Source organism: Eumetopias jubatus, unplaced genomic scaffold (genome assembly GCF_037043125.1).
Source record: "Eumetopias jubatus isolate StellerSeaLion01/CBP00866 unplaced genomic scaffold, mEumJub1_p1.0 scaffold_9, whole genome shotgun sequence".
Lineage (NCBI taxonomy): Eukaryota > Metazoa > Chordata > Mammalia > Carnivora > Otariidae > Eumetopias > Eumetopias jubatus.
The window spans coordinates 71,796,606-71,816,105 of NW_028274815.1; the positions used below are offsets into that span (position 1 = coordinate 71,796,606).

Here is a 19,500-nt window from a genome sequence, read left to right on the forward strand (position 1 = left end):
CACAACTAGTCAGCCTAAAAGTTGTTTCTTAAGGAAAATCTTTTGTCCCCCCAGAATAAATTACATTTAATTTCTTAACCTCTGAGACAATGTCAGTCTTGTCACCTGTGCTTTTGATAGCCAGAGCATGGGGATTTTTCTTCAGCAGCATAGATACTCCAGCCTTGAATGGACTATTGTCTAGCTCCTGTGAGAAACTTGACTAATAAATATTTATGGAAAAAAAAAAGAAACCCCATTAAAACAACAAATGAAAGAAATATAAAATTGGATATTTGTATCTGCATCTGAATTATAGTTTTATTAAGTTCCATACAGTGAACTAAAAATTTGAGCAGCTCTGTACTGGACTATATTTAAAATAAGTTTCACAGTATGTAATATAGTCCCACTGATGTTTATGGTGTATCAAACTCTTAAGTTTTACCACTCTGCATCACCAATGGCTTTTGCAAATACATAGTCTCTCCCTCCAAAACACATAACACCATCTTTCAAATAGAATTTCCATTTGTTCTTGCTTCGATGAATCTAGAGGGAGAAAAATAGTCTAAATTAATTAATTTCATAAGTTAAAGGATCATTTACGATTCTTTGCACATCATATGGGATTATTCTGACTCTAAATGGGAGTTCTTTAAAAATAAGACCTCCTCAAGATAGTTTGTTCATTCAACCAGCAAATATTTGAGTTCCTATGTGTCAGGTATTGTTTTAGGCACTGTAGATATATCAGTTTAAAATGTGTATGTACACACACACACACACACACACACATATATGTATATATATATGTACGTATTACTTTTTAAAAACTGGAAAAATTCCTGACTTTGAATGGTTTACATTTTAGAAAGGATGGGGGGAACAGAAACCTGATAAATACCTAAATTATAAAGAATATTAAAAGGTGCTAAATGCTATGAAAACTAGAGCAGGAAAAGGAAGATCACAAATACAGAGGTGGGTTATAATTTTAAATAAGGAAGTCAGGGTGGGCCTGACTTATGAGGTAACATTTGAGCAAAGACTTAAAGAAGGTAAGGGATAAAGCCAGGAAGATATTAACCACAGAGAGCATTCCAGGCAAAGGGAACAGAAGCACCAAAGTCCTAAGGAGGGGGATATCTGGATTGTTCAAGAAAAACAAAGAGTTCAGTATGTCTACAAAGGAATAAACAGAGAAGATGTAGTTAATATTATCAGGAATGAAAAAAAGTGGAATTTCATTTTGAAGGAGAAAGTTACAGTAAACTACTGAGCAAGGTCAGAAGATACAGCTTATTATCTATTAGATTCTACTGGAAGTTCCTTGGATTTAATAAATCAGTCTAAATACAGAGAAAATAAAAACTAGAAAATCCTACTACTTCAAGAGGTAAGAAATCATAAAATCATTGTTACCTCTGGGTAAACCACAAGTGACTATTTAAAATCCTTAGATATGTATGATCTGAAATCAAGGATAAAAATTAAACCCAGATGTTTACTGCAAACAGTCAAATCAAAGAAGAAAAACCTGTGACCAATATTCAGATTCATTTTGTGAAGCATAAGAAAATACAAATGATAAACCCCTATTTGTAAGGGGGGAAAGAAGTCCTAATAACAGAAAATTTCTTCTGAATTTGACTCTCAAATTTATACTTGGACATATCTTAAAAAGTCCCTGAGGAAAACAAAAATTAACTAAATTAAAAAAAAAAAAGTCCATGAGAGTATTCAGAATCCTGAACTCAGCATAGGTGATAAAATCTGACAACTAGAGGAGAACAACAGTAGCAACAGCAACTCATCCTAGTAATTTTATTCTAGAAATAGTGCATAAATAGTACATTTATTCTAAAAATTCAACAGTGGTTCAATATTAGGAATTTACTAATATAAAAAGAGTATTACTAGACTTATGGAGATAAATCATATAATAATCTCCAATGATGGTGAGAAAGCATTAAATAAATTAAAGAATTTTACATTTTTTTAACTCTATAAGAATCAAAGACTGCATCATAAACACACACACACACACACACACACACACATGTACCTAGCCTAAAAGCTGTCTTAGTGGTTAGTGGGGAACCCTAAAAGTATTCCCACTAAAATCAAGACATAGACAAGGATTATCCAAGTTTTTATGCTAGAGATCCTAGCCAATACAATTAGGTAAAAGAAAGTACAACTTGCACTGGACGATGCAAGTAAACAAGAAGAAAGAAGTAGAGGGGCTCCTGGGTGACTCAGTCATTGTCTGCCTTCTGCTCAGCAGGGTCCCGGGATGGAGCCCCGCATCGGGCTCTCTGCTTGGCAGGAAGCCTCCTTCTCCCTCTCCCACTCTCCCTGCCTGTGTTCCCTCTCTCGCTATCTCTCTGTCAAATAAATAAATAAAATCTTTTTTAAAAATAAAAATGAAAAAAAGAAGAGAGAAGTAGAGGTACAGAAGTTGGAAAGGATAAAGAATCGCAGATGCAATGACTGCATGTCTTAAAATTCTAAGATAATCAAGTAAAAAATTACTAAATAATGGGGCACCTGGGTGGCTCAGTCAGTTTAGCATCCAACTCTTGGTTTTGGCTCAGGTTGTGATCTCACAGGTTGTGGGATCAAGTCCCATTGAGGCTCCACACGCAGCATGCAGTCTGCTTGAGATTCCCTCTGCCTCCTTTCCACACTCACTAGTGCATGCGCGCACACTCTTTCTCAAATAAATCTTTTAAAGTATTACTAAATAATAATTCAGTATTGATACAAAATTAATATGCACAAATTCATACCCTTCATTTATATAAGCACTGATTAGAAGATACACTGAAAAAGCCCTTTTACCACAGCAACAAAAGAGATAAAATAGCTAGCAATAAATTTTTAAAATACTTGATCTACTGGCACCCTTCAACACTCTCTCCTCTTTGAAATATTTTCCTGACTTGGCTTCATGAAGAAGTACTAACTTTACCAGATATTAAAAACCTTAATAATTTTATCAATGTAGTATAGGCCAATGGACAAACCAATGGGACAAAAAAAATCAAGTAGACCCAAATATAGAGGTAAATGTAGTAGGTGATAAAGGAATCATTCTCTTATCAGTGTGAACAAAATAGACTTTTCAATAAGTGATGTTAGGAAAATTGGGTAGCCGCCTGGAAAAGAAAAATGAAAGAAACCAAAGAAATACTACAAGAAAACATGAGTAAATCCCTTTAAAATCTTAAGAGCTTTCTATTCATGACTCAAAATCAGAAGCCATAAAAATTAAGGTTGACAAATATAACATTTGCATGAAAGAAAAAGCACTGAAAGCAAAAAACTGAGGAAAACTATTTTTGCATATAAGGGCTAATCTCCCCCCAAACAATATAGAGCTCTTAGAAACTAGTAAATACACCAATAACCCAATCTTTAAGAAAATAAGACAAATATTATGAACAACCAGTTCACATAAAAATAGAAATAGTCCTTAAACACATGAAAAGTTAAAAATTTCACCAAGACATCATTTTTCACTTTTTATAATAGCAGAGATTCAAATATTTTATTACACTCCCTTGGCAAGGCTGTAAGAAAAGCAGCACTCTCAAATACTGTAATAGGAATATATACTGGAATATAGTCTAGGAGAGCAATATCCAGTAATCCCACTTCCCTAAAGATTTTATTTTTAAGTAATCTCCACACCCAATGTGGGGCTTGAATTTACAATAACTCCAAAATCAACGGTGGCAGGCTCTACTGACTGAGCCAGCCAGGAGTTCTGCTGGGGATTTTTTTAAATAGATATAACTACACACATATGAAATGTCTTGTGGATGTGGTCATTCAATAGCAAATGACTGAAATATAACTCAAATATTCATCAGTTGGGGATCAGTGAAATAAATTTTAATAACTCTGCAATGTAAAATTACACAACTATAAAAATATTAAGACAAAGATCTCCAAGATATATTGTCTTAAAAGACAAGGTGCAGAATACAGTGTTGACTATGCTATCTTTTAGGCTTGTACTTGAATGAAAAGACACTATAAATATATTAAGAAACTATTATAACTGGTTACATTTTTACACTCAAGGAAGAGACAGGGAGCTACTGGTAGGAAGCACAAACAGTGCAGGAGTAAGAACAAGACTTTTCATGGTGTATCTTTTATAGTGTTTTGATTTTTTACCAGGCATGTATGTAGTATCTATTTAGAAAACAAAGTGTGTGTGTGTGTGTGTGTGTGTGTGTATAAAGATACTGTTACACACCCAGCAATTGCTCATTGTACCAGCATCTAATAGACAAAGCCAACTATGAATACACTACTAAAGTTTTCTAACCTGTTACATGAAGATGCAACATATTCAAGTAGTTTTACATTCCACTACAGTGTCCACTTATGGCATAGAACACTCCCATCTATAGTAAAAGTTTGCATTTCACCATTAATCTTCCCTATAATAGCATTATTACTTTAACCTTTATATTAACCTTAGACATTCTCTAAGCCTCTGAAATAACATGATTATATCCTTTAATTCTCCACTCAGCATGCTGACCAATGACCTTCATTTAACCCTTTTTCATGGCACATCGTTTTTCCCCAATTGTTAATTTACAAATTTTAAAGGTAAATTCCATATGGTAATCAAAGCCAGATAAAATATATTAAAAAAAAAAAACATTTCTCAAAGTTTAATAACCATACAAATCACTGGTCTTGTTAAAATACACATTCTGATTCCATACTCTGGGGTAAAACTCAAAAGTCTACATTTGTAACACTTTCCCAGGCAAACTGAAGATACTGGCCTTCAAAACACACTGACTAGTAAAGCTCTTAAAAGATTACTGAAAACTCTTTCAATATACTTGAGTCTGGTTATATTAAGTACTACCTGGAATGAGCCAACCAATGCCCAAAACTGGGAAGTTATTCTCTCATAAAAATGACTTTATGGATACATTTTCTTTGCTACCTATCTTCTAACTTCATCAGCCCCTTTTAAAAACGATTCAATGGCTCCCTAATGCCTTGATTTAAAATGTTCAGTACTGTTTTTAAAATATTCATCAGAGGCGCCTGGGTGGCTCAGTCATTAAGTGTCTGCCTTGCGCTTGGGTCACGGTCCCAGGGTCCGGGAATCGAGCCCTGCATCAGGCTCCCTGCCTGCGTCTCCCTCTCCCACTCCCCCTGCTTGTGTTCCTGCTCTTGCTATCTCTCTTTCTGTCAAATAAATAAATAAAAATCTTTAAAAATAAAAAAAAATAAAATATTCATCAGAGAGGACTCTCAGACAACTAGATTTGTTAACACTATACACCTAATATCACTCCTTCTACCTGCCCTGTAAGAAGCAAAAGACAATGTATGAAAACACACTTGGAAAAATACAAAGCACTATGTAATTAATTACAAGCTATTTCCCACAATGCAATACAACAAAGGATACTATACCCATAATGGTCTAGAAAATTCTCTGTGACTCTATGGAATGTATACATAACTTACTGCTTTATAGTGTTTTCTTCACAGAAGGCAATATACTGTTTATACGAAGCTAACGTAAGTTTCAAACTAAGAATGGTCCCTTTTCTATTACCTATTCCTTCTTATGTTTATGTTTACCAGCATCTAAATTGCCATTTTCTAACTATATAAAATGTTATAGGAGAGAAAATGATCTTATTTTTAGAAAAAAAGGATTTATTTTTATAGCAATTCAAAACACCATCCTTTGTTTCTCCCCTATATTGAAATTGTTACTGAAAAAAAGGCAAAGATGTAAATCTGCATTAGTCATCAGGGAAATGCAAATCAAAATCACAATGGGATACCACTTCATACCAACTAGAATGGCTAGAATCAAAAAATCAGATAACAAGTGTTAGTGAGAACGTGAAGCAATCTAAACCCTCATACACTGCCAGGAGGAATGGAAAATGGTAGAGCCACTTTGGTAAACAGTCTGGTACTTCCTCAAACTATTACCATGTAACCCTGGAATTTCACTCCTTGGTATATACCAAGAGAAATGAAAATACATGTTCACACAAAAACCTGTACATGAATGTTTAAAGCAGCATTCTTCACACAAAAACCTGTACATGAATGTTTAAAGCAGCATTCTTCAGCATTCTTTCATAATAGCCAAAAAATGACAACAACCCAAACGTCTATCAACAGATGATTGGATAAACAAAATGCGGTACATCTATTCAATAGACTAGTATTCAGCAGTTGAAAAAATGAAGAACTGTTACATGCTATGACATGGATGCGTTTGAAACACTGTGTGAAGTAAAAGCAGGCAGGAACAACAACAACAAAAAAACACTTATTATATGATTCCTTTCATACAAAACTCCAGAACAGAGAAATGTAAAGAGACAGAAAGTAGATTAGTGGTTTCTTAGGCCTCGGGTGGGGATGGGAGGAAATGGGGAGATATAGGAGTGAGTACTAAAGGGAAATAGTGTTTCTTTTTGAGGTGATTAAATGCTCTAAAATGAACTATGTTAATGGCTGCACATATCCATGAACATACAAAACCACTGAATTGTATACTTTAAACGTGAGTTGTATAATATGTGAATTGTATCTCAAAGCTGCTAAAAACAAAGAAGTAAATATGCAGGAATTAAAGACAAAAGCTGAATACTCTACCACATAATCACAGATACAGTATTTAAAAAGAAGAAAAAGCAGTATTCTCTTTTAGTTGTAAAATTAAATTGCTTCTAACTTAATCTCTAGGTTTGAAAACTGACACACCTTCAACTATTTGTTTAAGTGGGCTCCATGCCCAGCATGGAATCCAGCGCAGGGCTTGAACTCACAACCCTGAGATCAAGACCTGAGCTGAGATCAAGAGTTGGACACCTAACAGACTGAGCCACCCAGGTGCCCCTCCACTCTCTTTGTCGATCATTCTCTAATGTCCAAATAATCACCAAGTCCCATTGATTCCTCCATCTCTCTTTCACGTTCCACGTTGCCATCCTCAGTCTGGGCTCTGGTTACTTCGTGTCTGCACTATCCCTGTTCTTACCATTTGCCTCTGCCTAATCAGCAAGTATAGCCAGTTTTAAACCCAATTATAGTTTACTCAGTAACATTTTCAGAATGCTAACGTCCTTCAAATCAAGTTTGAATTCTCCTACCAGGATTCTGGATTTTCCAGTCTGCTGCCAACTCTGTCCCCAACCCAACCTCATTTCCTAATAAATCCAAAAGAAGAATACTTCATTTAAGGCAGAGCTCTCTTCACTGCCCCCTTGTACATTCTACATGCTTTCATTTCTGTCTTGTATTAAGCTGTTCTACTCAAAATGTCTACTCTCCACACTTACCTATATCTTACAAATCGTTTAAGACCTATTTCAAAGCTCCACATCACCCATGAAGGATTTGTGGAGAACTCCAACTACAAATGATTTCTTGTATTTCCTAGCTACTTTTTGGACTTACTGTCTGTGCCACATATCTTAGCATTTGATTTACGTGCCACTCATCTTAGCATCTGATTTATATGCCATGTATTTTAGCATTTGATTTGCCTGTCACAGATTTTAGCTTCTGATTTACCTGCCATCTTATTGTATGCCATTCTTTTATTACATACAGAAACATCTTGTTTTAATAGGACTGTCACCTCCTTTAGATAAGAACTATCACTTTTTTGTATCACTGAGACCACACAACACAGCGTTAGATACAAAATATATGTAACTAGCTTTTTCAAGATTAACTATGAACTGTAGTTCACCATCGTAATTGTCCATCATTTTACATACCTTTCTACCATAAGTGCAATTAATAAACCCACAGTTTAAAAGGTGAATACAGTACCTTGTCATACTGGCATACGATTACATTATCCGTGTCAAACAGGTCTGGCACATCCTGCTCACTAACATCATCTCCAGAATTTAAAGGGTCCTAAAGATGAAATATGGTCACATTAAGGAATTTCACAATGCTCTGAATTTTTTAAAGACAGAGATACATATAGAAATAAAGGAACTTGGTGGGGTGCCTGGGTGGCTCAATCGGTTAAGTGTCTGCCTTCAGGTCACGATCTCAGGGTCCTGGGATCGACCCCGACATGGGGCTTCCTGCCCGCAGGGAATCTGCTTCTCCCTCTACTCCCTGTTTGTGCTCTCTCGTGTGTGCTCTCTCTCTCTCTCGAATAAATAAATAAAATCTTTAAAAAAAAAAAAAAGAAAAGAAAGGAAGGATCGAATGAACGAACTTGGAAAGAGAATAGTATTTTACTCAAGAGAATAACTTGAGTTTGAATCCCAGGTTGGACATTTAGTAACTACAACATTGACCTCCATCAATTTACTAAAACTCTTCATATCTCAGTTTTCTCATCTGTTAAATGAGGACAGTAATAAGATCCATAAGGCGGTGGGAATGTTAAATAACATAAAGCAAGTAAGATTTAGTATGATACCTGGCACATCTGTAAGGCCACCATAAGTGATAGTTAGTACTACTTACAACATTCCACAAAAATTTACTGCATTTATTAGAATCAGAACAGATACTGTATGCTTCTAACCTGCCTGCCTTCTGTACCTCCACTCCTGGCCTCTAAACCTCCCACTATCTCTAGTTAAGACCAACAAACATAGTAACCGATTCCCAAATACTTAATACTAGCTTGAATTACAGTTTAAGATTAAAAGTTTAAATACAAGGGTACAAATAAGTCTCATTTTAAAAGACTAAAGACAGGGTTAATCTTAATTGCGATTCCTCTTGATTAAAGTATGTTAAAGAACCAAGTATATTAGAAGGATATTAAAGTACATGTTATAAATTTAAAAAAAAAGTTTCAGCTCAAAAGTGATCCTCACCTCTTCTACAACGTCTATTTGAGGATCTTCATTATCACTACTGTTGGCAGTTGAATCTTCGTTTGATATACTGTCAGCTTCTTCTTCAAGTACCTTTAGGTCTCCTGCATCAATAATCCCTAGAAATTCATTCTCTTCTACATCTCTTGTACTTCCTATTTCATCATTGGAAGATGTATCACCAGTTCCATCTATTTGAATTATTTCATTAATATCATCATCCATTACCTGAATGCTTAAATCCATCTGAGAATTAGAATCCTAGAAAAAGAAAGAAATGCAATAGTTTTTCAAGTCAAAAAGCTGTATAAAACATTTTATCACACAAAATATAAACATTTCACAAGTGATCTTAAAATATATTTCTTTTCTATATTTTTTCCTTTCCTATGTATGTTCCCTAATTTTGTATTTTAGAACAATCCCAGCATTTCTGTGCAAAATGGGGTAAGTTTTAAACCATAAATAAAGTAAACCCACTTACACTCATACATAGACAACAGATGAGTTTACTAGTTTCAGGTATTAACTGTCTGTTTTTATATATACCACCTTAAATTTATACAGTACTTGTTAGGTTTTAACTCTTTCATTTTATTTTAAACAATAATTCAATGAAGCAGAAAGTAAAGTGATATCATGCTCAATGGATAAATAAAAACATAAAGGATTGTACTAGCTGAAATAAGCCAAGCACAAAAGAACAGAAAGAAATCAAAACTGAAAAAAAGTGAAAAGAGAAACAGACAAATCTATAATTATAGTTGGATAATTCAACATTCCTCTCACAGTGAACAATAGAAAACGTAGACTGAGGGCTCCTGGGTGGCTCAGTTGGTTAGGCGACTGCCTTCGGCTCAGGTCATGATCCTGGAGTCCCGGGATTGAGTCCTGCATCGGGCTCCCTGCTCGGCAGGGAGTCTGCTTCTCCCTCTGACCCTCCCCACTCTCATGCTCTATCTCATTCTCTCTCTCAAATAAATAAATAAAATCTTTAAAAAAAAAAAAAGAAAAAGTAGACTGAAATTTAGTAAGGATGTAAAAGACCTGAAAAACACAATCAAACAATTTAACCTAACTGACATTTACAGAATACTCCATCCCAAATTAGCAAAAGGCACACTTTTTTAAAGAGCACACATAATGTTCACCAAGATGGACCATATTCTGGGCTCTAAAACAAATCCTGACAAATTCAACACACACAAAGTATGTTCTCTAATCACAAAGGAATTAAACCAGAAATCAGTAACAGAAAGATCTGGAAAATCCTCTAGTATTTAAAAATTAACACATTTCTAAACACCCATGGATCAAAGAGTAAGCCATGAGGGAAAGCAGAACATAATTTTAATTGAATGCAAACAAAACATAACATTTCAAAACTTGTAAAATGTAGCTAAAGCAGTGCCTAGAGGGAAATTTACAGCATTACATGATTATATTCAAAAGGAAATCAAGTTTCAAATCAATGACCTAAAATTCTACCATAAGAAACTAAAAAGAGAAGACTGAATTAAGCTCCTGGCAAAAGAGAAAACAATAAAAAGAGAAATAAATGAAATTGGGAACAGGAAAAAATTGAGAAAGTTAGACCAAAAGTTCATTCTTTAAAAAGATCAATAAAATTGATAAGCCTCTAGCCAGACTGACAAAGAAAAAAGAGAAAGAGAAAAACAAATAAATACTATCAGGGATTAAAGAAGGGGTGTTGCCATAGATTCTGAAGATATTAAAAGGATAAGGAAATGGTCTTCATCCATTTGAGTTGCTATAACAAAATAACATAGACTAGGTAGCTTATAAACAATGGAAATTAATTTCTCACAGTTTTAGAGGTTGGGAAGTTCAAGATCAAGTCACCAGCAGATTCAGTATCTGGTGAGAGCCCACTTTCTGGTTCACAGGCAGTGCCTTCTCACTGTGTCTTCAATGTCAGAGAGGCTAGAGAATTCTGTAGGGTCTCTTTTATAAGGCAATTAGTCCCATTCATAAGGGTTCCACTCTGACCTAATCACTGCCAAAGACCCAACCTCCTAACTACCATCATCTTTGGGGGTTAGGATGTCAACATATGAATTGGGGGGGGTAGAGGAACACAAACATTCAGACTGATATAAGCCAGTTTACAAAAATTGTATAGTAGCAATCAATGATTGGAAACTGAAATTTTAAAAACAGCACTAATTAATTTAAACATTTACCTCAAATTTTAGAGAAGTTTCCAAAAGTTGCCCAGTTGGATTTAAGTGTTGTGGGTTTTTTAATTTTTTTTTTTTAATTCTACTCAGCATCTAGTGTACTACTGGTCTCAGGAGTAGAATTTAGTGATTCATCACTTACTTATAATACCCAGTGCTCATCATAAAAAAGTTGTCCAGTTTTTAAGAGTCTGCACATCCAGTAAATGGGAAGAAGTCTAATGAGCACTTGACCTCCTTGAAGAGATGAAGGGCTGCCTCCTCTGTGGAGAGGGAAGCTTTCTGAGAAGCTATGCTCATGCAATTGTAGTGCATTGCTTTCAGTCCTAATGGAAACTAGGAAATGCAGGGAAGTGTGATAAGGAAAACAGGAACAGGTGAGTGTGGAAATTAGCAGGCTTTTACCCCCCAAAAGTCTGTAAAAACAGACTAGCTTGAGTTAGGGGTGTGATTTCTGGGTTATATATGAAAAGAGGTGTCTTACAACTAACACCGTGAAACCAACAACGGAATATCCTTCACTTCCCTGTGACTCCAGGCATAAATTGCAAGAATGCTGCTTAAGAATGTCCACAATAGCCAAACTGTGGAAGGAGCCAAGATGCCCTTAAACAGATGAATGGATTAAGATGTTGTCTATATATAAAATGGAATATTATTCAACCCTCAAAAGGATGAATACCCTTCTGCATCAACATGGATGGAACTGGAGGGCATTATGCTAAGTGAAGTAAGTCAAGCAGAGAAAGACAATTATTATATGGTTTCACTCATATATGGAATATAAGCAATAGCACAGAGGACCATAGGGGAAGGGAGGGAAATCTGAAGGGGGAGAAATCAGAGAGGAAGATGAACCATGAAAGACTATGGACCCCGGGAAAGAGGTTCTCAGAGGGGAGGGGGATGGGAGGGAGGGGGTATTAAGGAGGGCATGTGTTATGATGTGAAATGGGTGTTATGTGTAATGATGAATCATTGAACACTACATCAAAAACTAGTGATGTACTATACAGTGGCTAACTGAAAAAAAAAAAAAAAAAAAAAAAAAAAGAATAAGCACAAGACTGTCCCAAAAGTAAAAATGCAGAGGTGAGGTTGGGGGTGGTAATTCATTAAAATCAGACCTAGTTCGTACAGTTTTGAGTGTTCTGTGAGTGTCTACGTGATTATCTAGCACAATGCCTACTTCACAGAAACAATAAATGGTCATTGGTGCAAAACAAATAATAATAAAAAATTTAAAATTAAAAAAAATAAAAACAGCACTAATTAAAGCAGCAACAGAAAAGAAACTCATCACATACAAGAGATCCTCAATAAGGTAACAAGCAGATTTCTCAGCAGAAACTTTGAAGGCCAGAAGGCAGTGGGATGATATATATTTAAAGTATTAAAAAAAAGACTGTCAACTGGGAATTCTCTATCTGGCAAAACTGTCCTGTAAAAATGAGTGAAAAATTAAAGGATTCTAAGATAAAGGCTGAAGAAGCTTATTATCACTAAACCTGTCCTACAAGACTCCCTAAAGGGAGTCTTTTAATTAAAATGAAAGGAAACCAGAACATAACTCAAAGCCATACAAAAATATAAAGTTTTCTGGTAAAAATACATAAAGAAATATAAAAACTGATATTATAATTTTGTTTGTAATTCACCTCCTTATTCCTGTACAAGATTTAAAAGACAAAAGCATAAAAACATGTATAATTATAAATCGATAATAAGGGGAACACAATTATAAAGATGTAATTTGGGATATTAACAAAGTAAGGAAGGGCAGAGCTGAAGAGCAGCACAATTTTTATAGGAGACTGCAGTTAAGTTGGTATCACTTCAAGACTATAATAACTTTAAGATGCCACGAGTAATCCCCATGGTAACCAAAAAGAAAGTATCTATAGAATATACACAAATGGATATGAAAAGGGAACTGAAATGTGTCACTACAAGAAAATCAACTAAACACAAAGGCTGGCAATAAGGGAGGAAATGTGGCACAAAAAAGCTAAAAGACACAGAGAAAACAAGTAACAAAATGACAAAAGTCCTACCCTATAAGTAATCACTTTAAATGTAAATGGATTAAACTCCTCATCAAAAGACGCAAATTGGAGGAATGGATTAAAAAACAGGATCTAACTATATGTTGTCTACAAGGGACTCACTTTAAATCTAAGGATACACATAGGTTGAAAGTAAAAGGATAGAAAAAAATACTTCATGCAAATAGTAACCAAAGAATTGGGATACACTACTATCGGACAAAATAGACTAAGTCAAACACATTAGAAGAAACAAAAGAAAACACCATACAATCAAAAAAAGAATCAATTCAACCAAGAAGATTTAACAGTTATAAACATATCAGCACCAAATTTAATAGCTCCTAAATACATGTAACATTGACAGAATTTGAGAAATAGATAGCTTTACGATAATAGTATGAAACTTCAATACCCCACTTTCAATAATGAATAGAACCAGACAAAATATCAATAAGGAAATAAAGAACTTGAATATTATAGGCTAGTTGGACCTAACAGACATATACAAAGCATGCCACCCAACAACAGCAGGATACACATTATTCTCAAGTGCACACAGAACATTCTCTAGGAAAGACCGTATGTTAGGCCACAAAACAAATCTTAATATTTAAAAAGACTGAAATCACACAAGATATCTTTTCTGATCATAATGGAGGAAAACACACAAGATGTGGAAATTAAACTACAGACTCAAAAAATGAATGGGTCAAAGAAGAAATTTTAAAAAATCCAAAAAAAAATCAATTTTGATCATATAGTTGTAGGTTTATTTCTATTCTGTTCCATTAATCTGTGTGTCTATTTTGGTGGCAGCACCATACTGTCTTGATCACCACAACTTTCTAATATAACTTGAAGTCCAGAATTGTGATGCCTCCAGCTTTACTTTTTCTTCTTCAAGACTGTTTTGGCTATTCGGGGTCTTTTGAGGTTCCATGAAAATTTTAGGATTGTTCTAGCTCTGTAAAAAATGCTGGTGACATTTTGATAGGGATTGCATTAAATGTGTAGATTGCTTTGGGTAGTATATATATTTTAACAATATTTGTCCTTCCAATCCATGAGCTTGGAATGTGTTTCCATTTCTTTGTGTCATCTTCAATTTTTTTTTTAAGTGTTTTATAGTTTTCAGAGTACAGATCTCTTACCTCTTTGTTTAGGTCTATTCCTAGGTATCTTATGGTTTTTGGTGCAACTACAAATGGAATTCCGTGATTTCTCTTTCTGCTCATTACTGGTGTATAGAAATGCAACAGATTTCTGCATATTGATTTTTGTATCCTACAACTTTGCTGAATTCATGTATCAGTTATAGCAATTTTCTGGTGGAGTCTTTTGGGTTTTCTATATAGAATATCATGTCATCTGCAAATAGTGAAACTGACTTCATTGTTGATTTGGATTCCTTTTCTTTTTGTCTGATTGCTGAGGCCAAAACTTCCAGTACTACATTAAATAACAGTGGTGAGAGTAGACATCCCTGTCTTATTCCTGACAACAGAGGCAAAGTTCTCAGTTTTTCCCCAGTGAGGATGATATTAGCTGTGGGTTTTTCATATATGCCCTTTATTATGTTGAGGTATGTTCCCTCTATCCCTACTTTGTTGAGAGTTTTTATCATGAATGGATATTGTACTTTGTCAAATGCTTTTTCTGCATATATTGAGAGGATCATATGGTTCTTATCCTTTCTTTTATTAATGTGGTGGTTTTCAACAAAGCAGGAAAGAATAACCAATGGAAAAAAAAGACAGTCTCTTCAACAAATGGTATTGGGAAAACTGCATGGCAACATGCAAAAAAAAAGAAACTGGACCACTTTCTTATACCATACACAAAAATAAATTCAAAATGGATGAAAGACCTAAATGTGAGACAGGAAACCATCAATATCCAGAGGAGAACACAGGCAGTAACCTCTTTGACATCAGCCATACCAACTTCTTATTAGATACATCTCCTGAAGCAAAAATAAATTATTGGGACTTCATCAAAATAAAAATCTTCTGCCCAGTGAAGGAAACAATCAACAAAGCTAAAAGGCAACCTACAGAATGGGAGAAGATACTTGCAAATGATGTATCTGATAATGGGTCAGTATCCCAAAATCTTTAAAGACTTATAAAACTCAATACCCAAAAACCAAATAATCCAGTTAAAAAATGGGCAGACATGGACATGGACATTTTTCCAAAGAAAACATACAGATGGCTAACCGACACAGGAAAAGATGCTCAATATCATTCATCAGGGAAATAAATCAAAACTACAATGAGATATCATCTCATACCTGTTAGAATGGCTAAAATTAACAACAGGAAACAACAGGTGTTGGTGAGGATGCAGAGAAAGGGGAACCCTCTTACACTGTTGATAGGAATGTAAACTGGTGCAGCCACTGGAAAACAGTATGGAGATTACTTGAAAAGGTAAAACTAGAACTACCCCACAATCCAGCAATTACACTACTAGGTATTTACCCAAAGAATACAAAAATACTGATTTGAAGGGACAGAAACACCCCAATGTTTATAGCAGAATTATCAACAATAGCCAAATTATGGAAAGAGCCCAAATGTCCATCACCTGATGAATGGGTCTTCTTTATCAATATATACATATATCCAGTGGAATATTACTCAGCCATTCAAAAGAATGAAATCTTGGTATGTGCAATGACATGAATGGAACTAGAGAGTATTATGCTAAGCAAAGTAAGTCAGAGAAAGAAATACCATATGATTTCACTCATATGTGGAATTTAAGAAACAAAACAGATGAACATGGGTTGGGGGGATAGAAAAAAATAGAGGCAAACCAGAAAACAGACTCTTAACTATAGGAAGCACATTGAGGGTTGCTGGAGGGGAGGTGGGCAGGGGGGATGGGTTAAATAGGTGATGGGTATTAAGGAGGACACTTGTGATAAGCACCGGATGTTGTATATTAAGTGATGAATTACTTAAATTCTATACCTGAAACTAGTATTACATTTTATGTTAACTGGAATTTAAATAAAAACTTGAAAAAGAAAAACAAAACAAAAACAAAAAATCTTTTATGAAAAGATAATATCTTAAGACAAATAAAAATGAAAATACAACATACCAAAACTAATGGGATGCAACAAAACCAGTGCTAAGAATGAGATTTATAGCTATAAATGTTCACATTAAAAAAGAAAAGATCTCAAATCAATAATCTAAATTTATACTGTAAGGAACTAGAAAAAGAAGAACAAATCCCAAAGCTAGTATAAGGAAGGAAATAATAACAATTAGGGCAGAGATAAAGTAAAGAATAGGGAAAAAAAATCAAGAGACAAAAATCAACAATATAATAATAATAAAAAAAGATCAACAAAACTAAGAATTGGTTCTTCAAAATAAATCAGCAAAATTGATAAACTTTTGGCTACAATGATTAAGAAAAAGCTAAGACTCAACTAAAAGCGAAATGAAACTTTACTACTGATTTTACGTAAAAATAATTATGAGAGAATACTATGAACTGTATATCAACAAATTGGATAACCTAAATGAATCAGACAAATTTCTAAAAACACACAACTTACCAAGAATGGATCATGAATAGAAAATCTGAATAGATCTATAAGGAGATAGAATTAGTCATCAAAAATCTCTCAACAAAGAAATGCCCAGAACCAGATGGCCCCACTGGAGAATTCTACCAAACATTTAAAGAAGAATTAACACCAATCCTCAAAAATCCTAAGCAAAATACTAACACAAACAGAATTCAACAGCACATTAAAAAGATCACACATCATGACCAAGTGGGACTTATTCCTGGGATGCAGGGATGATTGAACATATGAAAAATCAATCAATGTAATACAACCTATTAACATAATGAAGGGGGATACACACAGTCACCTGAATTGATGCAGAAAAAGCATCTGACAAAATTCAACACCATTTCATGATTTTTAAAAAACACTCTAACTAGGACTAGAAGGAAACTTCTTCACTATAATAAAGGCCATCTATGAGAAGCCCTCAGCTAACAGCATACTCAATGGTGAAAAACTCAAGGCTTTTCCTTTAAGATCAGGAACAAGGCAAGGTGACCACTCTTGCCACTCCTATTTAACAATGTACTGTAAGTCCTAGCTAGGGCAATTAGGCAAGATAGATAAATAAATGGCATCCAAACTGGAAAAGAAGAAGTAATATTACCTATTTGCATATAATACTATCTCATACATGTATAAAACCCAGAAGATTCCACACACATAAAAATGTCAGAACTAATGAATGAATTCAGCAAAATTGCAAAAGGCAAGAATTAACACACAATTATCAGTTGCATTTCTATACACGAATAATTAACAACCTGAAAAAAATGCAGAAAACAACTCCATTTAAAATACCATCAAGTAGAACAAAATACTTAGGAGTAAACATAACCAAAGAGTCCAAAGACTTGCTCACTGAAAACTATAAAACTTTCCTGAAAGAAATTAAAGAAGCCAGAAATAAATGGGAAGACATTCTGTGTTCATGAATTTAAAAGAATTAATATTGCAAATGGAGCACTAGGTGTTATATGCAAACAATGAATCATGGAACACTACAACAAAAACTAATAATGTAATGTATGGTGATTAACATAAAATAATAAAATAAAATTTAAAAAAAGAGTTAATATTGCTAATGCTACCCAAAGCCATCTACACAATTCATTACAATCCCTATCAAAACCCAAATCCCTATTTCTTTTTTTTTTTTTTAAGATGTTATTGGAGAAGGAGAGAGAAAGAGAGAGACAGAGAGAGCACAAGCAGGGGCAGAGGCAGAGGGAGAAGCAGGCTCCTGCTGAGCAAGGAGCCCAATGTGGGACTCCATCCCAGGACCCCAGGATCATGACCTGAGCTGAAAGCAGATGCTTAACCAACTGAGCCACCCAGGCACTCTCCCTATTTCTTTTGTAGAAATAGAATATCCATCTTAAAATTCATATTGAATCTTAAGGGACCTGAATAACCAAAACAATCTTGAAAAAGATGTAAGTTGGAGGTCTAACACATAATGATTTTAAAACTTACTACAAAACTACAGTAGTCAAAACAGTGTGGTGTTGGCATACAGACAGACAACAAACCAATGGAATAGCACAAAGAGCCCAGAAACAAATCCTCACATTATATGGTCAAATGATTTTTGTCAAGATGACAAGACCATTCAATGAGGAAAGGGCAGTCTTTTCAACAAATGGCAGTGGGAACAGTGGGTATCCACATGCAAAAGAATGAAGTTGGACCCTTACCTTACACCATATACAAAAATTAATTCAAAATGGATTAAAGATTTAAACCTAAGAACTAAAACTATAAAACTCAGAAAAAATCATAGGGGAAATCTTCATGACTTTGGATTCGAGAATTATTCCTTAAATAGGATACCAAAAGCACAGGCAAAAAAAAAGGGGGGGGCGGGGGATAGATAAAATGGTCTTCATCAAAAATTAAAAATCTTTATGTATCAAAGGACATTATGAACAGAGTGAAAAGGCAACCCACAAAATGAAAGAAAATGTCTGCAAGCCATATATGTAAGGAGTTAATATCCAAAATATATAAGAAATCCAACAACAAAAAACAACTTGATTTAAAAACATACAAAGGACTTGAATAGACATGTCTCCAAAGAAGATAGCCAGTAAGCACATTAAAAAAGTGTTCAGTATCACTAACAATTAGGGAAATGCAAATCAAAACCACAATAAGATACCACCTCACACCCATTAGAATGGCAATTATCAAAGGAATAAAACAACAGGAACTAACAAGTGCTAGTGAACCTGTGGAGAAATTGGAACCCTTGTGCACTGGTGAGAATGTAAAATGGTACAGCTGCTATGGAAAAACAGTACGGTAGTTCCTTAAAAAGTTTAAATAGAATTACCATATGATCCAGCAATTCCACATTTGGCTATATACCCCCCCCAAATAACTGAAAGCAGAGACTTGAAATATTTGTACACCCAAATTTACAGTAGCATTAGTCAAAATTGCCAAAGGGTATAAGCAACCCAAATGCCCATGGACAGATGATGAATGGATAAAATATGGTATGTACATAACACATAGTATTTAACCTTAAAAAAGAAGTTCTGACACATGCCTCAACATGAATAAACACTGAAAACATTGTATTAAGTGACAAGGGATACAAAAGGACAAATACTATCTCATTCCTCTTCTATGGGGTATCTGAAATAGTCAAATTCATAGAGATAGAAAACAGAATGGTGGCTGCCAGGGTTGGGGTGAGAGAAGGATGGGGAGTTATTTAACAGGCATAGAGTTTCAATTTGGGAACGCTAAAACGTTCTGAAGATGGACGGTGGTCATAGTTGCACAGCAAAGTGAAT

The 19,500-nt window shown here is 34.6% G+C and overlaps 1 protein-coding gene across 2 annotated transcripts in view; it reads right to left on the bottom strand.

Annotated features, from left to right (window-relative positions):
• Positions 1 to 423: 423 nt before the first annotated feature.
• GTF2A1L (general transcription factor IIA subunit 1 like) overlaps positions 424 to 19,500 on the bottom strand; it is a 42,828-nt gene continuing 23,751 nt past the window's right edge. For both annotated transcript variants that reach the window (XM_028104015.1, XM_028104014.2), the window contains 3 exons: positions 8,853 to 9,113; positions 7,837 to 7,926; positions 424 to 531 (listed from right to left, as the gene is read on the bottom strand). In XM_028104015.1, the coding sequence (XP_027959816.1) occupies positions 424 to 531; positions 7,837 to 7,926; positions 8,853 to 9,113 (459 nt within the window). The remainder of the gene's footprint in view (positions 532 to 7,836; positions 7,927 to 8,852; positions 9,114 to 19,500) is intronic.